The 16,978-nt window shown below is 44.9% G+C and overlaps 1 protein-coding gene across 1 annotated transcript in view; it reads right to left on the bottom strand.

Annotated features, from left to right (window-relative positions):
• Positions 1 to 4,742: 4,742 nt before the first annotated feature.
• Positions 4,743 to 16,978, bottom strand: part of CLIC4 (chloride intracellular channel 4) — a 57,986-nt gene continuing 45,750 nt past the window's right edge. Inside the window, exons 4-6 of the mRNA XM_080921495.1 lie at positions 15,479 to 15,585; positions 8,585 to 8,766; positions 4,743 to 7,538 (exon numbers count right to left, since the gene is read on the bottom strand). Of these exons, the coding sequence (XP_080777621.1) occupies positions 7,374 to 7,538; positions 8,585 to 8,766; positions 15,479 to 15,585 (454 nt within the window). The 3' untranslated portion in view covers positions 4,743 to 7,373. The remainder of the gene's footprint in view (positions 7,539 to 8,584; positions 8,767 to 15,478; positions 15,586 to 16,978) is intronic.

Below are 16,978 nucleotides of genomic sequence, written 5' to 3' on the forward strand. Positions count from 1 at the left end.
TGGACCCCTGGGCTGGCTCTATAGCTTAGCTATTGGGAATAGCATTACAATAATAGCTGATGTGGGTGCATCTCTGATCTGCTGCTTAGGAGGCGTTTAGGTGCCTGGAGTGGCAGAGCTGGGTAATGACTAGCTCTAGTTTAAGTTTTTTGAGGAACCTCCATTTTGATTTCCATAGGGGGTGTACCAGCTTGCATTCCCACTGCCCTGAACAAGGGGCGTTCTTGCTCACATCCTTGCTACTAGCACTGTTCCTTTTTTAAAAAAGAATGCAGTGTGTTTACATGAGCAGAGGCCTCAGAAACAAGAGCTAGACCTGCAGGTGGTTGAGAGCTTCCCAGTGTGATGCCATGAAACAAACTCAGATCCCCTACAGGAGGAGTGAGTGCCCTTAACTGCTCAGCACTTCCTCCGGCCCTGTGAGGCATGTTGTCTTGGTAATAGTCATATCTGAGTGGGGTAAAATGGACTCTCAATAGAGTTTCCATTTATATCTATCTCCCTGTTAGCTAAAAAGGTTCAAAAGTTTTTCAAATATTTATTGGTCATCTATGGTTCTTCTTTTAGGACTGTATTCAATTTATTTGCTTTGTTTTTTAGAGATTTGTTTATGTGTGCAAGTACACTGTAGCTGTCTTCAGACATACCACAAGAGGGCATCAGATCCCATTACAGATGGTTCTGAGCCACCATGTGGTTGCTGGGATTTGAACTCAGGACCTCTGGAAGAGCAGTCAGTGCTCTTAACCTCTCCAGCCCCTAAAAGTTGTTTTGGATTTTGTTTGAGTTTGTGATTGATAGTCATAGACCCCCTTTAAATGACATACAATTGTGTGCTGACACAGCACCCCACTCTTCCCCAGCCCTCTTTATTGAATCCCGTGTTCTTGTTTCTGACCTCTTTCTTTCTAGACCCTCTTCCCACCTCTCACTGAGTACTAAACCCAGGTCTTTGTACATGCAAGACAAGGGCTCTACAACTAAGTTGCATTCCTAGCCCTGGATGGTTCAGTTTTTAATTCAAGAAGAATCTTGATCTAGATTTTTAGACTCTAGATATTAATCCCCAGTCAAATGGTAATGATTTTTCTTCATTCTCCAAGCACCTCTCCACTCTGGTGGTTGCTTTTGCTGTACAGTTTTTTTTTTATTCCCACAGCTCCATGTATATTCTTGCTGTTTCACCCCCAACTTACTTTTTCCGAAATTCCTCACCTGTGGTGGTTAGTTTTAAATGTCAAAGGTCCAGCAATGTTGCTAAAACCTAGAATCTCTTGAGAGGAGCCTCCATGAGAAGGTGCCTAGATCAGGTTAGCTTGTGGACATGTCAATAGATTGACCCAGTCTACTGTGGGTGACACCATTCCTTAGGCTCAGCCCTGAACCATATAGGCATAAAGGAAAATGGCTGTTTAAAAAAAAAAAAAGTAGGCAACATGGCTGCATTCACTTGATGAACTAAAACATGGAAACTTAAGCCAAATAAACCCCTCCTCCCTAAAGAACTCTTAGGCAGGGTATTCTGCCACAGCAACGGATATGAAACTAGGACATTATCTGTGCCTGGGTTTTACATGTGTTTTCCCCCTAGCTGATTTTTCATACCTTACATTGTGGCTTTGATCCATTTTGAACAACTTTTGCACAGGGTGAGAGCTAGGCGTCTAGTTTTGTTCTTCTACATGCAAACATCTAATTTCCCCAGCAACATACACACTCTTTTTTGACACCTTTGCCAGATATTAGGTAGCAGTAGCTATGTGAGTTCATTTCTTCTGTTTTAAGATTTATTTAATTTATATGAATACACTGCAACTACTTTCAGACACACCAGTAAAGGGCATCAGATCCTTTTACAGATGGTTTTACAGAGCCACCATGTGGTTGCTGGGAATTGAACTCAGGAACTCTGGAAGAGCAGTCAGTGCTCTTAACTGCTGAGCCATCTCTCCAGCCCATTGAGTTCACTTATAATCTATTCCATTGGTCTGCTTTTCTGTGGTTGTGGCAGTACCATGCTGTTTTTATTACTATGGCTCTGTAGCATAATTTGTGTATATATTTATGTATGTGTATGTGTATATGTATATATGTGATGATTTGTATATGCTTGGCCCAGGGAGTGTCACTATTAAAAGGTGTGGCCCTGTTGGAGTAGGTGTGTCACTGTGGGCATGGGCTTTAAAACCCTCATCCTAGTTGCCTGAAAGTCATTATTCAACTAGCAGCCTTCAGATGAAGATGTAGAACTCTCAGCTCCTCCCGAACCGAACCATCTCTACCTGGATGCTGCCATGCTCCTCCTGCCTTGATGATAATGGACTAAACCTCTGAACCTGTAAGCTAGTCCCGATTAAATGTTGTCCTGTCTAAGACATGCCTTGGTCATGGTGTCTGCCTGCAGCAGCAAAACCCTAAGACACTGATATAGTTTTGTGAAGAATATTGCTGGATTTATGGTGGGGAATGAGTTGAATCTCTTTTGAGAATGAAATCAGAAAAAAAAAAAAAAAAAAAAACTCAACAAAAGATCCCTGTGATTCAATTAATGGAAGAAATCCTCCCTAGATAACACTGCAGGGCACCTTAGCTACACAATCCCTCAACTCCCTTCCCAGGTTGTATCAAACTGACAACCCCACCATCACCACTGAAACCAGATGACTGAATGGAGTTAGTCTGTACCTTTGAAAGAATTAAGATTTGCATTTAGGGGTATTGGGAGAGATTCGCTACTTATACTCCTGTTCTTATTCTGATTGTTGGATTACTGGTTTCTTTCTCCTGTTTGCATTGGGGTTTCTAGCTTACTGTGTTGGACACCATGGGCCCTTTCCTAGCCCTTGTTCATGCTATTCAATGAGGTGTATTCTTCATTTACTGTCGTCTTCCCCACTCCGGATTTAGGGCTCTGTTAAGTGTCTTCTGCAATGCTGGCTCAGTGGTCATGAACTGTGTAAGTAGGTGCTTGTCTTGAGATGTCCTCTTTGTTCTAAGAGAACTTTGCTGGACGCAGCTATCTTTACTTTCAGGACTTGAGATGATGCTATGCTTCTTGGCTTGCCCGGCAGATTCCCATTGAAAGTGCTCATGCTACTCTGATGTTTCTGTGTACTTTTAACAAATTTTAGCATCATCTGTAAGGTGTCATAGTAGGTTCTTCTCTGATCACATCCATTTGGGTTCTAAATACCTCTTGGGTTTGGACTTTCACTTCTTTCTTTAGTTGGAGATTCTCTGCTACAATTCCGACGAAATACTCTTAACCTCACTTAACCATGTGGGTAAGGTGTGCATCTACACACCCATTGAGGGAGACAAGAGGTAGCTTTAGGTATCTTCCTCCACCCTCTCCACCCACCATTCATTCATCGAGACAGGGTCTCTTTAACCTGGAGCTTGCAGTTTCTGTAGGACTAGCAAGCCTGTGAGCCCCTGGGATCTGTCTCTAACCCTCTCCCCATTCCCCCACCCCCAGGCTGGTGTTACATATGAATGTCCATGATTAAGGCTTTGAAAAATCTAAGAACCTCGTAACTAAGCATATATCTGATATTTTGCCAAACTGATGGAAAGTTGGCATGAAGATATATCTGAGACAGACTGAAATTCTTCTTTTATAAACATAGTATAACTATCCACACCCAGATTTCTATTTAGCCTTTCAAACTTTTATAGTTCCCTCCACAGAAGAATCATATGCTTTGCCAGATTTGACTCTACATAGCTAACAATTTAAGATTGGTTTGGTCTTTTTTAATGTTTTTTTTTTATTAATTCTTATTTATGTAAGTACATTGTAGCTGTCTTCAGACACAATAGAAGAGGGCATCAGATCCCATTACAGATGGTTGTGAGCCACCATGTGGTTGCCTGGATTTGAACTCAGGACCTCTGGAAGAGCAGTAAATGCTCTTAACTGTTGAGCCAACTCTCCAGCCCGGTTTTGTCTCTTAAAACATTCTTTCACAAACAGGTACTATTAGATCAAGTTTTTCCCACTCATTTTTCCTCCATCACCCAGGTTTTCTCCTGAGGAAAGCGATGTTAAGTTTAACTTCTCATCTGCTTACTATAAACATACGGCATTTATACCGACTCTTAAAAGCTTTAAACCCTTATCTGGTTGTTTTGTCCCGTATGCATGTCTGTGTGTCACACGCAGTGCTTGGTGCCCGAGGAGGCCAAAAGAAGGCGACAGATCCTATAGGACTGGATGGAGTACAGTTGGTTGTGAACCACTTCTGTGGGTGCCGGGACTTCAAACCCAGGTCCTCTGGACCAATGCTCTCAAATGCTGAGCCATCTCTCCAGGCCCTGACTTTGCTCTCTGATGTCATGTAGAAATTCAGCTAAATTGACGAGCAGAGCATGTCAGCTGTGGCAGGACAGCTCCCAACTGTCACAAGTGACCTCTGCAGTTAAAACTGTATATGCTCCTGTCCAGGACCACAGCAGACAGCCTGTCACCCCAGCTCCTGAGAATCTAATGCCTGCTTCTGCTCTCTGCAGACACTCACATGCACAAGCACACGGTGTGTGCACATACGTGAAACTATTTAAAAACCTGTTCTATTCTGCTCTGAGTATTTGTTTCTACTAAATTATTCTCTGTATTAGTTAGGAGTTTGTAATCACTCCATCTTCCTTCCTCTTAAAAGTACTGAATTGAATTCAAAGAATGGTCTAAAGCAGCTTTTTACCAAGTTATGTCCATGAAGGAGGAAAAGAAAAAAGAATCCTTTGATAGTGAAAATATATTTATTTTTTTAATACAATAGCTGCCAGCAATACACTGGTGTTGATGTTCCAGAGAGAAGACGATACAAGCACTTTGTAATGAGCTTTCATTCCTACCCAAGGAATTCTATAAAACACTCTGAAGCTGCTCGGCGTTATGACTTGGAACTTTTTTCCCTTAATAAAATAATTTTAGTTTTCTCCACTTTGATAACTGTAACAATGAACTTTCAGAAGTCTGAGTTTCACTAACAAATGCCCTCTTGTTTTTTCTCTCTTTCTCTCTCTGAACCAAATGTTGATTAATGCCAGCTCCAGAAACTGGTGAATGCGTTACAACTCAGTGAGGTGTGGACCAAGATCTTCATGAAAAAATAATTTCTACTTCTCATTTTTTTTCATTGCCTAAATGTTTTTTTTAAATATGCAGAAATAAATGCTATCTACATGCAACTCCGAGGAGGTTCTGGAAGTATAACTCAAAAAGAAGTATCAATGCTTAAATTCTAGAGCTAATCCGCCTAGTGTACAAACCAGTCAGAACCTCTTAACGGTATAAACTGCTCAGGAGCTTAGAGCTATGAAAGCTAATGTTACCGAGAAATTTGCATTGTGTTTAAAGTCTGTATCTATATCAAAAAGGAAGTTATGGTACTGAAAACTGTGTAGCTTCTCACTGTCTAATAAATTTCTTAGTATCCACTGGAAAAATAGGAGAGACTCCGCTCAGAATCCCTGCTCCAAGATGGAGGGCTTTTAAAGGATGCTAAACAAGAGCAGAGGGAGGAGTCACTGTGCGTGGACGTCCTGCACTGCATCAGCTGCATGGAGACACATTTCACATGTCAAGACTGTAAGCCATGCTGGCTGCCTAGACGGAGTGCAGAGTGCCTGCTGTGGGGTCTTCCTCTTCAGGGCTTCTGTCCATCTGCCAATCACAAGTCTGTTTGACTTTCGTGATGTAAAACTGTCTCTCTATTAAAGAAAAGCAATTCTGCCTTTGCCAAAACCTAGACAGACTTTCCTTGGATATCCAGAGATAGCAAGAGCAACCAAGAGGCAATTCAGGAAGCCAGAGAGAATAAACACCCAAGAGTGGGCATCTCACACCCACTGAAGCCTGCCCTCTTCACCGTCCCGCACATCCTCTGCTGTGAGGAGCACAGCTCTTCTTCCAAGAGCCCTCCCTTGGCCCCACTCACAGAAAGAAAAGGCACCTCTGCTCTGAAATCTTCAAGACTCCACCCCACCCACAGCCACGTCATCGATAAGCAAAGTTGGGACACTTCCACCTTCAGAGACACTGCAGGGCCATTTCTAAGGAGAAGAGATGGTGCCTCCCGTTGGAACCAGACATGGTGGTGCAGGCCTGTAATTCTTGACAGCATTCAGGAGGCAAGTGAGGGGGGCGGCTACAAGTCTGAGGCCATCTTGGTCTACCTATCAAGTTCTAGGCCAACCAGGGCTCCTGTGTCTCAAAACAAACAGCAAGGAGCACACAGGGGGTTCTTCTGTGCCTTGACGGACATTAGGCAAAACTGTGGAAAAGACACACTCACTATGACAACTACAATTTATCCCAAGGGAAGTGAGGGACCTCTCACTCGGTCTGATACAAACGGAGGAGGGACGAGAACACGTGGCCTGAGCTTTAGGGGAGTTTGAGATGGCCCGATGACACATTCTTCACTGCTCTCCGGAGTAAAGTAACATCTCAGCAAATCCCCCGGAGCCTGGAGAACTTCTGTTTGTTGCTTACAGACAGGAAGCTATATGGCCATCCAAGAACCAAGCTTTTTACCCAGAGGGAGGAGGGGCTTGGTGAAGCTCAGGGGCAGAGCCTTGTCAGGCCCACACAAAGCCCTGGGTTCCATCCCAAGCACCACAAACAGAGAGAAAAGAGAAAGTCTGTTACATAGAGGGCAGCAATACTGCTGTAAATGTCTGAGTGGCCCTGGGTGACACCCTCACAGCACATAAGGTACACAAGAACCACTTTCTCTGGTCATTCTGAAAATGCCTTCCCAGCCCTCAGCCCTTCACTTTCTATGTAGTATCGGATGTTACAATTTTATACAAACGACACATTTAAGGCAAAATTAAGTGTCTACCAAGAAACCAGCGTCTCTACAGAAGCAGTCTTCTGAGGCACTCCAGGACAGACGACACCGAAACAGTGTGTCTGACACAGTAGTAAGCCTTTCAGATTCCTCACTCAATATTACAACTCCCCCATAGATAAATATTCCTGTTATATACAGCAGCGCCGGGCCCACTGATGTGACGGCCGAACACTGCACCTCAGGTTCTCCCATCTACACAGGAAACGGAGAGGAAGGTTGGGGCTCCCGAGTGACAGCACACTGCCTCTTGGGTGGCACGCTTGTGGCGAAGTGCCTCCGACTTGGAGCCCAGCAGATGGGCAGGGAAGGGCAGGTGGGCTGGGGAGAGGAGTTTAGAATAATACTGCTTAGGAGTGTGTACTGGAGAGACTATATTGTCTACCCTTAATCCTAGTCTTGAGTAACTGCGTGTTCATGCAAAATACACTTCTACTTTAGAGGAGGCGGAGCAGTCTGTTAGGAAAGCGTATTCTTGGGGGAATCTGAAGGCATCTCTCTCCAAAGCGCTGTCTACTTGGTGAGTCTCTTGGCGACATCACTGTATGCGATCTCCACCTCCTTGTCGCTGGGGCAGGTGTTGGTGAACTCATCCCTGCTGTAGGCGTTGGTCAGGTACCTCCAGATGCCTGTCATTCCTTTAGGAATATCAAAGTTTCGGTATTTTTTGGCCACCACCTGAAATGAAATGTAAATCAAGAGTTACATCTATCTTCGAAGTCCCCACACAAGGCACGTCTGATTGGAGAAGACTATTCATTTTGCAAACTTATTAATATGTTCTCTGGGCAGGAGTTCTTCCAGAGGACTGGAGTTTGGTTCCAAGCACCCTTATTGGGCAGCTCACAACTGCCTGTAACTCCAGGGCAGAAAGGAAGCCATGTCTGGCCTCCCAGATTACCAAGGTGAACACACTCACACTCAGAGAGAGCAAGCTACATTGCACGTGTGGACTAGGACCGCACACTACTCCAGGCACTTGGGAACTCAACAGTGGCTATGACAGCCTGCCTTGGACACGGGGATGTGGCTGAGTATAATCACTGGAGAAATAGTTATCTAAACACAGACTGTTTTAAGTTTGTTTTGTTTTCAGTTTGGGCTGTTTTGAGATAAGAGTCTCATCTGCCTCCACCTCTCAAATGTTGGGACTTCTTATTTATTTATTTATTTATTTATTTATTTATTTATTTATTTAAGACGGGAAGAGCAGTCAGCACTCTTAAACACTGAGCCATCTCTCCAGCCCGCACGCCATCTTCTAAAATCATCTTTTCTCCTCTTAGATCTTTACTATACAACAAATGCTCATTAGTATTGCAATCAGCTTGGTGTCTCACAGAATTAACATGTGGCCTTGAATGGAAACACTAGGTGATGGTCACCGCACAGAACTGGACAGTGTCAGTCTGGTTCACAATTACCTATTACATCTCTTGAGTTTAATTCAGCCACAGGAAAACAAAAATAAATCCTTGCTCAAGTCTCAATTTTTTTCTCCCTGGGACAGGGTTTCATGTAGCTCAGTCTGGCCTTGAGAGGGAATCCTGGTCTTCCTGCCTCTAACGGTTTCTGAGCACTAGGATTACGTGCACCTAGTCAGCTGACTTTTAAACACGATTTTCTACTCTAGGATACGTTTACTGTGCCCACTCTGGCTGGGGTAGAGAACGGCTGGTGGGAGAGCACCGCTCCCAGCGGCACCGTCCTCCCGGCGGGCCCACCTTGACAATGTGGAGCTTGGGCAGCAGGTTGCAGTCAGCTAATGTCATCTCGTCGCCGTCCAGAAACCGACGTGTGGAAAATTTGATGTCCTCCATACTGTTCTCATCGATTTCGTCAGGGAGGGGAGAATTCAGATACTCATCCAGCTTCTGTAGTGTTTTCAAGAGCCCCCTCTCCAGTGCTGAAACAGATGAGAACATCCTCAGAGAGGAAGCCCAGCCCTGAGCAGGGGTGTGCCCCAGGAACAGCACCAATCTCGCCCTTACTCTCGGCACCAAAGAACAAGAGCTTACCCACATGCTCATTCGGGCAAGGGCACAGAGTGATATCTATCTTGCCAACCAACAAAACCATCTGCATGATCTGTGCCCCTCAGAACATGCTGTGGCTCAATCCCATTGATATTTAAACTGCAACGCTATGCGGGCAAAGGCAAGTCGACTAACGGCTCGGAGGAATTCTTCCAAGACGGAAAGCAGGATCCTGCTCAAGAAAAAATGTATCAAGAGGCACCAACACCGTGCAGTCAACCTAAACAGAAAGCTGGGAGCCTGGGCTCTCCGCCAGCCTGCTAACGCAAGAAGCCAAGAATAGTCCTGCCTTACCCAAGGCACGAGTTCAGACTGGAAAGTCAGCTACAGGATGAACTGGCAGCAGCCTCCGTAAGAGCCAAGGACTGAGATGCTATGACTATCATGACTCAAACTTGGACTAAGCTGGAAAGACAAGGTCAAAGCCTTAGGAGAGAGCAGGGACAGTATAGAAAGGAATGCGGACAACGGCAGCTTCCTCTACCCACTTTTGTTTTGTTTGGGGGCTGGTTTGGTTTGGGGGGGGCGTATGTATATGTGTGCACACACATGTGCATGCCTGCCTGGTGCGCACTGGATCATAGACCTGGGACATGAAATGCCCGAGTGAGCTATTGAACTATATATATCCCTAGCCTTTAGCAGCCTTTCCTATGTCTCAATCCACCTCCCCCACAATCCTCAAAATAGATGAACCCATACTAACATCTGGTTAAAAAACAAAATAAAGGCTAAATACCCTGACCTTGGCCGTGCCTCAATACCTTTGAGTGCAAGAATGGACAAGATTGGAGCCTTTAACCATAAAGTGCTTCATACCAGGTATTCCCTAGCAACAGAAATGCACCCCAACCTAACGCTTTCACTTCGTCCCTCACCTCTGTCGCTATGTAAGAAGCTACAGGCAAAAGAAGATGAATGAATGTAAAAGACAAAAAGCAACAGAGTCCAGAAGCCATGCCAACAAGGAGAACGAATACAGGCAGCAGCATATAAAGTAGATCTTCTGCGGTAGAGCCCATTTGTGGACTTGGGAGGAAGCTAGAAGAGGTGCCAAGGCGATGTGCCATTCCTGATGTCTGCATGTTGCTCTCTGCCTATGTAGATCAGACGTGAGCTCTAAGGCACCACACCAGCACCACACCCTCTGGAACTGTGAGGTCCAATAACCGTCTTCTAGCCTTGTCTTGGTCATGTTGTCTTAGTACAGCAATAGAAAGTAACTAAAACAGACCTTTACTTTCCTCCTCTTCAGCTAACACCCCCAGGAAAACACATAGGTTGGGGGGGGGGGGTCACAGTGGGCATCCTTTTCCAGATCCCAATCTCAAGGAAGAAATGGAAGGCTTCCATTATCTCCCAAGTATGCTGTCTGCTATAGAATTTCCTACAACAAACTGTAGCAGACACTGTACTATATGTAACAGTGTCTCACTATGTATGGAGTCCTGTTTGGCCTCAAACTTGCTACAGTCTTCCTACCTCAGTCTTGGGAGTGATGGAATTACAGGAACCACCATGCTAAGCAGGGGGAAATTAAGTTTCTTAAAAAAATGTATGGAGACTTAAGGGGAGGGGCCAAAACAAGGAATACTTTCACAGTCCAGAGGAAGGGCTGGGACGCAGCACAGTGAGTGTTTCCTGGTAGTCTTGAGGATTGATGTCTATAAGCACGTGAGGCAGGCACAAGATAAGGTGAGGCCTATGATTGGACAGTGAAAAAGAAAGGTGGGCACAGAGTTTTTGAGAGATACAAGAGAAAGGAAGAAGATGGAGAAGGAAGACAACCTAGACCCACGTGGCTTTAAATAACCACAGGTAGCTATGACTATCTTATAAAGGATGGATTATTATAGATCCATTTGTCTTATCTAGGTGGGAGTTTATATCAATTGGCTCTGAGTTTATTATGTGAATGATTTGTGGTGTGAGAATTTACTGAGATAAACCTGACTGATAAATTACAAGCCTCTAGAGCTGATTTTGCCCGGTTACAGGGATTTGTGATGGCTAACTTCAAGATGGGCAGTTGGGGCTGACAAGGCAGTGACCCACCACGGGAACTAAAAGGGTCGACACTGCTGGGACTAGCCATGGCAGCGAGATCAGGACTAGTCATGGCAGCGAGATCGCCACAGGGGCCAGAGAATAGCCGGCACTGGGGTGGCATGATGTCATTTACATATTTTAAAACTTACTGCCACGGTCCTGAGCTCTGAGCCTGACCTCCAGTGCCATCAGTCGAAATGGGTTAATAGGAGTGACACACGTGAGGAACCCTGCGTTTCCTGTGAGTGTCTGTGGGGGAGGACGGGAATGAAGAAGCTGGCCGTGTATTTTCTGTAAAACAGAAAATCTCCTTTAAAAGGCGAAAGAGAATTGATAGTCACTGCTTGGTAAACACCAAAGTTGTAATGTGTCACCTCAAGCCCTGGACTCACCAATGTCACCCTCGCCATCTGCACGATCAAGCAGGGTTGGTGGGGGGCATTTTGGGGGGGTTGGTTTTACTGAAAAACAAATAAGCAGCAGAGGGTGCTAGAACTCAGAAGTAAATTTGGGGAATTAAGAGAACACAGCCAGACCTGGAAACATGTCAGAGGATCACCAATTAAAAATAAGAGATTTAAAACACACAGCAATAGAGACTGCCCTCTGTTAATGTTGTACGAACAGTGAGAAAGCAAATACAACTAAACACAAAGTTTATGAGCTAAGGAGACTCCAGGGTTAGAAGTAGGGACTTGAGAGTATGATAAAAACCTTTTTATGACTGTACTTAAAAGGAAAAGAAATAGTACAATCTTTTTGGGGGAGGGGCAGTGTTGAGCCAGGGTTTCTCTGTGTGTCCCTGACCATCCTGGAACTCCCTCTGTAGATCAGGCTGGCCTTGAACTCAGAGATCCACCTGCCTCTGTCTCCCCAGTGCTGGGATCTTAAGAGAATCTTAAGACTGACTAAAAACCAGTGAAAACTAAGAGGAAAATCAGTTATAGTTTATGTTAACCATTCTTTTTTACATGTTTTTAAACTTTTATTTTTATTTCACGTGTATGGGTGTTTTGCCTACATGTGTGTACTGGACATTCTGGAACTGGCGTTAGAGAGTTGTGAGCTGTGATGTGGGTGCCAGGGATTGAACCCATGTCCTTGAAAGAACTACCAGTGTTCTTACTGCTGAGCTATCTCTCCAGCCCCTGTGTTAATCATTATTAGTAACAACCTGTGTGTCATGACCAACGAAAAAGCCAGAGGCACTAGGAGGTTCCAAAATACTTGTAGCCAATGAAAGGAACGAAGCTGTCAAGTTTAGTGCAGGCAATTGTGTTTGTCACAAGGATAAGGAAAAGCCAAGACTAACCACTGGGAGGCAGCAGCAGGTCACCAAAAAGTCATCTGTCTGGAAGTCAGGGGGCCTGTTTGTTACTCTATCTCTAAGAAGCTATTCAAAAAACAAATAAAAAAGGCAGTGCGGTGTTCCCAGCTTAAAATTAACTATATTAAAATAAAAAATAAAAATTTTGGCCTATGGAAATACAGCAAAAATATAAAAGACACACACATATGCAAGTGAGCACCTTGATGTTAGTGGAAATGGAAACTGGCATAGACATGGAAATTTTGCATAAAGTAGCTAGACATGGTGGCACAGGGCTGTGATCTGCATCCAGGACAGCTGAGGGCCAATGATAAGTTGCCATGTCAAAGGACTTCCTCCGCCTGTCTGTAATCTAGCTTAAGGCAGGACCCAATAGCACAAAGGGGCCGTCCACAAACTGCAACTACTGGGAAATGGCAAATAAAGCTCCTATTCAATAAGGAGCATGTATAAAGCTTGAGGCAGATTTGTACTGACATTGAGGTGGTCTGAGGGTGCCCAGAAGATCGCTCTGTAGCCAGCCTAGTCTAGAATGTTCCATCATCTCCTGCTGCTCGGCCCCCAGAGTGCTGGGATCACAGTGACAAGAAGCATGTATAGTGCACAATTATGTGAACGTGCTCTACACTACAGCTGTGTGTAAGATGACTCCCAGTCACCTTGGATCTGCTATTGAATTACATACTGAAATTATATCGAATTTATTTCCCAATGGTAAGTCAGGGAGGATCAGAGAAATGCCTTCTGAACACAACAGGACCCTATACTCATGAACATGGCAGCTGAGGTCACATGCACAAGGCTGAACCAGTCAGCATTCCAACATGAGAATGGGGGTACTCATGAGCCCCCACCCCTAGCTGAGGAACTAGACAGTTGATGGCGGGGGGGTGGGGTGGGTCAGTTTTCTTTAAGGTGTGGCACCGGGTAGGTCACCCATGCTCCGCTGGATAATCCCACACCCAGGAAGATATGAACAGCATATAGTAAACGGGGAGACGGAGGTGAATCTGGTGGAGGAGGGGACTGAACGGGATCAGAGTGTGCATGTGTAATGGTCTCAAAGAACAAAAAGATCTTATCTTTAAAAAAATTATCCCTGAAAGCCTTGGATTTTCAAATCAGCATAACTTGCTCAATTACTTATATAATTTGAATGGGCAGATTCAAGGCAAAAAAGTACTAAATGTGATATAAACATTCCTGTCATTAAAATATATACACGGTTGAGCTCCGAGTTAGAGTCCTCAGCTAGTATGTGAGAAGCTCTGAGTTCTTCTATCCCCAGAGTGGATCTAATTTTGAGATACGGTCTCACACCATCACCCTAGGTGGCCTTTGCCCCAGTGGCGGTGGGATTAAAGATGCACTCCACGTGCCTGGTTCATTTCTCTCTTAGTGCTTAGGTTACATGAACCTACTCCCAGCCAACTTGACCTGCTACCAAAAGATGGATCTATCTATCTATCTATCTATCTATCTATCTATCTATCTATCTATCTATCTATCCATCCATCCATCCATCCATCCAATCACCAATCCCCACTCCCCCCCTTTATTCACTAAATCCTACTGACTTACATTGTACTTCAATCTAAGCATTGGCCCTGACCCATGTGACTAATGTACTGTCAGTGCCAATGCTACTGCATCTAGACATCTAAGCTCTTAGAATTGGGCCCTAAGGGTCTTTAAAACTTTCAAATATATTGGATTTTATAAACAGTTACTAGGCTGGTAAAGCAAAGACTTACATAACTGTGGTTATGAGTGTTGGGAGGTGCAGCCCCACTGACTGGGCTTACTGAAAGTATGCAATTGTTCAACAGTAAGAGAACTGAAACACACACCACACCACACACACACACACACACACACACACACACACACACACACACACACACACACACAGACTACACAAAGGGACAAGCATTCAGCTCAAATTTGATTTAAGTGTTTTCTAAAGTCTCGGGGCAGTGGCAGGCCCTTGTGGGAAAATGAGTGTACCTTGGCAATTGACCCGCAGGTACTGAATACAAAGCCTTCCACAGTATGTGCTTGCTATGCCCCCTTTCTTACTGCTGCAGCATTGTAAAGACAGCGGTGTAGGTGGCCTCTTAAGGCAATAACAACTTGACAGATAAAAAAATAGAATACAAAGTTATACTTAAGTGAGTCACTTTTTCCTCCCCAGCCTTCACCCCCATGGCAAAGGAAAACATTTTATTCTCTTCTCCCCACCATGTAGGAAAAGAAATCCAACCAGCTTTTCAGCCCTCAAACACTGCACACAGAAATAAAAACACTGTGACTGAGAGAGCACAAAGGCCGGTCAGCTAGCAGGCCTGGGTATAAAAGCCAGCTCCGTGGACTCGGTGGCCCGGCAAGCAGGCACAAGCACTCCGGGAAGCAGGGGCTCCAGCCTAGCCATTTGCTTAGGGTAGAAACTGCTTGGACAGAACGTTAGTCAGGAAAACGGCCAATTACTCAAGAAAATTGCTCCTAAACCAAGGCAGCCACAGAACACATTATAAAAATACATGTATGCCAGGCCTGGGAACTAAAATGGTCTCTTTCCCCTTCACTGAAGAAAAACATTCCAGAAACCAAGGGCAAAGACATGGAAATCCCATAGTGAATTATGGAACGCTGTAACCTTGACCCAGATATTAGGAAGGAGCCATAGCCGGACACTGGACTAGCAGGAAGTCACCCTCCTTCACTCTTAGGTCTCTGCCGCTATTAACAGCAGATGCCCGCCCCTCCTCCTCCCCGTGGGCTACAGAGCCCCGAACCTGCCTCCAGTCACAGCAGACTCTGAATATTTTTAGGGCGCTGGTCTTTGTTTCCTTTTGCCACTGCTCTAACTTTTGGGGTTTGGAGTACACACGTGTGTTGTTGTTGACAGTTTATATAGTCCAGGCTGGCCTCACACTCGGTGTTGAGTTAATTTTCCAATTAAAACAGTGTCTGCACAACGAAACTATCCTCACCGTAATAAAGACCCAGAACAAAAACTCTAGTTCTATGATGTAGAGAAGTGTGAGGGCCGCTGAGTCCAGTCACCATCTGAACTTCACACGTTCCCTCACACTTGCTGCCTTCTAACAGCTCCCACTGTTGACTTTTTGTTTCCTTTTGCTTTCTGTTGGGACAATCCAATTTTTTTTTTTTTTTTTTTTTTTTTTTTTTTTTTTTTTTACCTTCATTAGCCTCTGGTCTTGAGTTCTTGATGTAAGCAGAGAATTTGGCAAAGATGTCCATTCCAGCAGTGTTGGACTCTGGGTGTTTCGGTGAAAGCTTTATGTACCTAAATAAAAACATAAAACTGGGTTACAGACCCTTTCAGATGACAGCAGCTCAAGCTCTGCCCCTAGCAAACCAGTGTGCTGGCTACAGACATCTTCCAACAGTCACTGGTCTACGAAAGGCCGCCGTCTGTTTTCCACGGTCCACAGCACTTCTTAAATGTTTTCCCCCTTAGGAAACAAAGCTCCACATGGTGTTTTTGTTCACATATTAATATTCTTGGCTGGCCAAGGGCAACCACTCCCACCTCCATGTAATAACTAGAAGGCTACGGAAAGGGTGGCTCATCAAGGGATGAAATGTGCTCCATCTTCACGGCCAGCATGGCGACTGTCAGTGCAAAGAGGCTATCAGAAGGCAGCTTTAAAAGAGGTGCAGAGACTAGAGCAAGGCTTCCTCACTTGCTCTAGTCTCAGCACCAGAGGACACAGCTCTTACAGCTGCCTGCTTAGTATGCAGGCCCCGGCCTGACCCTGTGCCGCAGTGTGAGGGAACCAGACAGCAGAAGAGCCCGGGATGGTCAAGCATCTTGATCATCCACAGCCAGCTGAGGACAAAAACAGGAGGAGGTGGGCCATTCACTCAGTTGGTGGGGCCAGGCTTTTCCCACTGCCTCTGTGCTAAATGGGCTGGGGTGTATTCAGGACACAGTGCTGTGCGATGGATAAATGGGGTCTCAGACATCATACTGAGTCCTCTTCTGTGTTGTGACCAAGTCTCCAACTTAAGAAAGACAGCACGCACCAGCTTCAAAGAGGTGTGCCCACTCACACACACTGCAGCTTTTAAATGTCAACCACGCACACTCAGTGTGCCTCTTCCCGAGAGTGGACCGTCTCTGGGAAAGGCTCAGCTGCTCCTCCTGCCTTCCGCAGAGCTTGCTTCACCTCAGAGTCAGACCCTGAGCCATGTCACAGAATCGTAAGCAGCTGCAAGGCTCTGGAAAATGCACTGAGAGGTAAAATCTCACACCAAACTGCTTAGTTCAACTTATTCCGGAAGTGAAGCAAAATTAAACTGTATTACAATGCAAGACAGTCTTTTATTCTGTGTTGTGAAACAAAGACAGACGGATGGATGGACACACACACACACACACACACACACACACACACACACACGGTCACGCACACATACACAAGGATATATATATATATTCCAAGCTGATTTCAAACTCGACCCCTCCAGCCTTTGGGGTGCTGGAATCAGAGCAGTTTATTTACACTTCTGCTTGCCATCTGGATTTCAGAAAAGGGTTAGCTTCTAAAAAACTCAAACAGGCTTTCTAATAAGTCCACCTAGTCTCCAATTCTTCAGGCCTTAACCCTAGAAACTTCTCTCTTCAACATCAATTACACCAGGTGCCTTAATGAACGGACAATGGAGTAAGTTTA

Source organism: Micromys minutus (genome assembly GCF_963924665.1).
Source record: "Micromys minutus genome assembly, chromosome: 9".
In the NCBI taxonomy this organism is placed as follows: domain Eukaryota; kingdom Metazoa; phylum Chordata; class Mammalia; order Rodentia; family Muridae; genus Micromys; species Micromys minutus.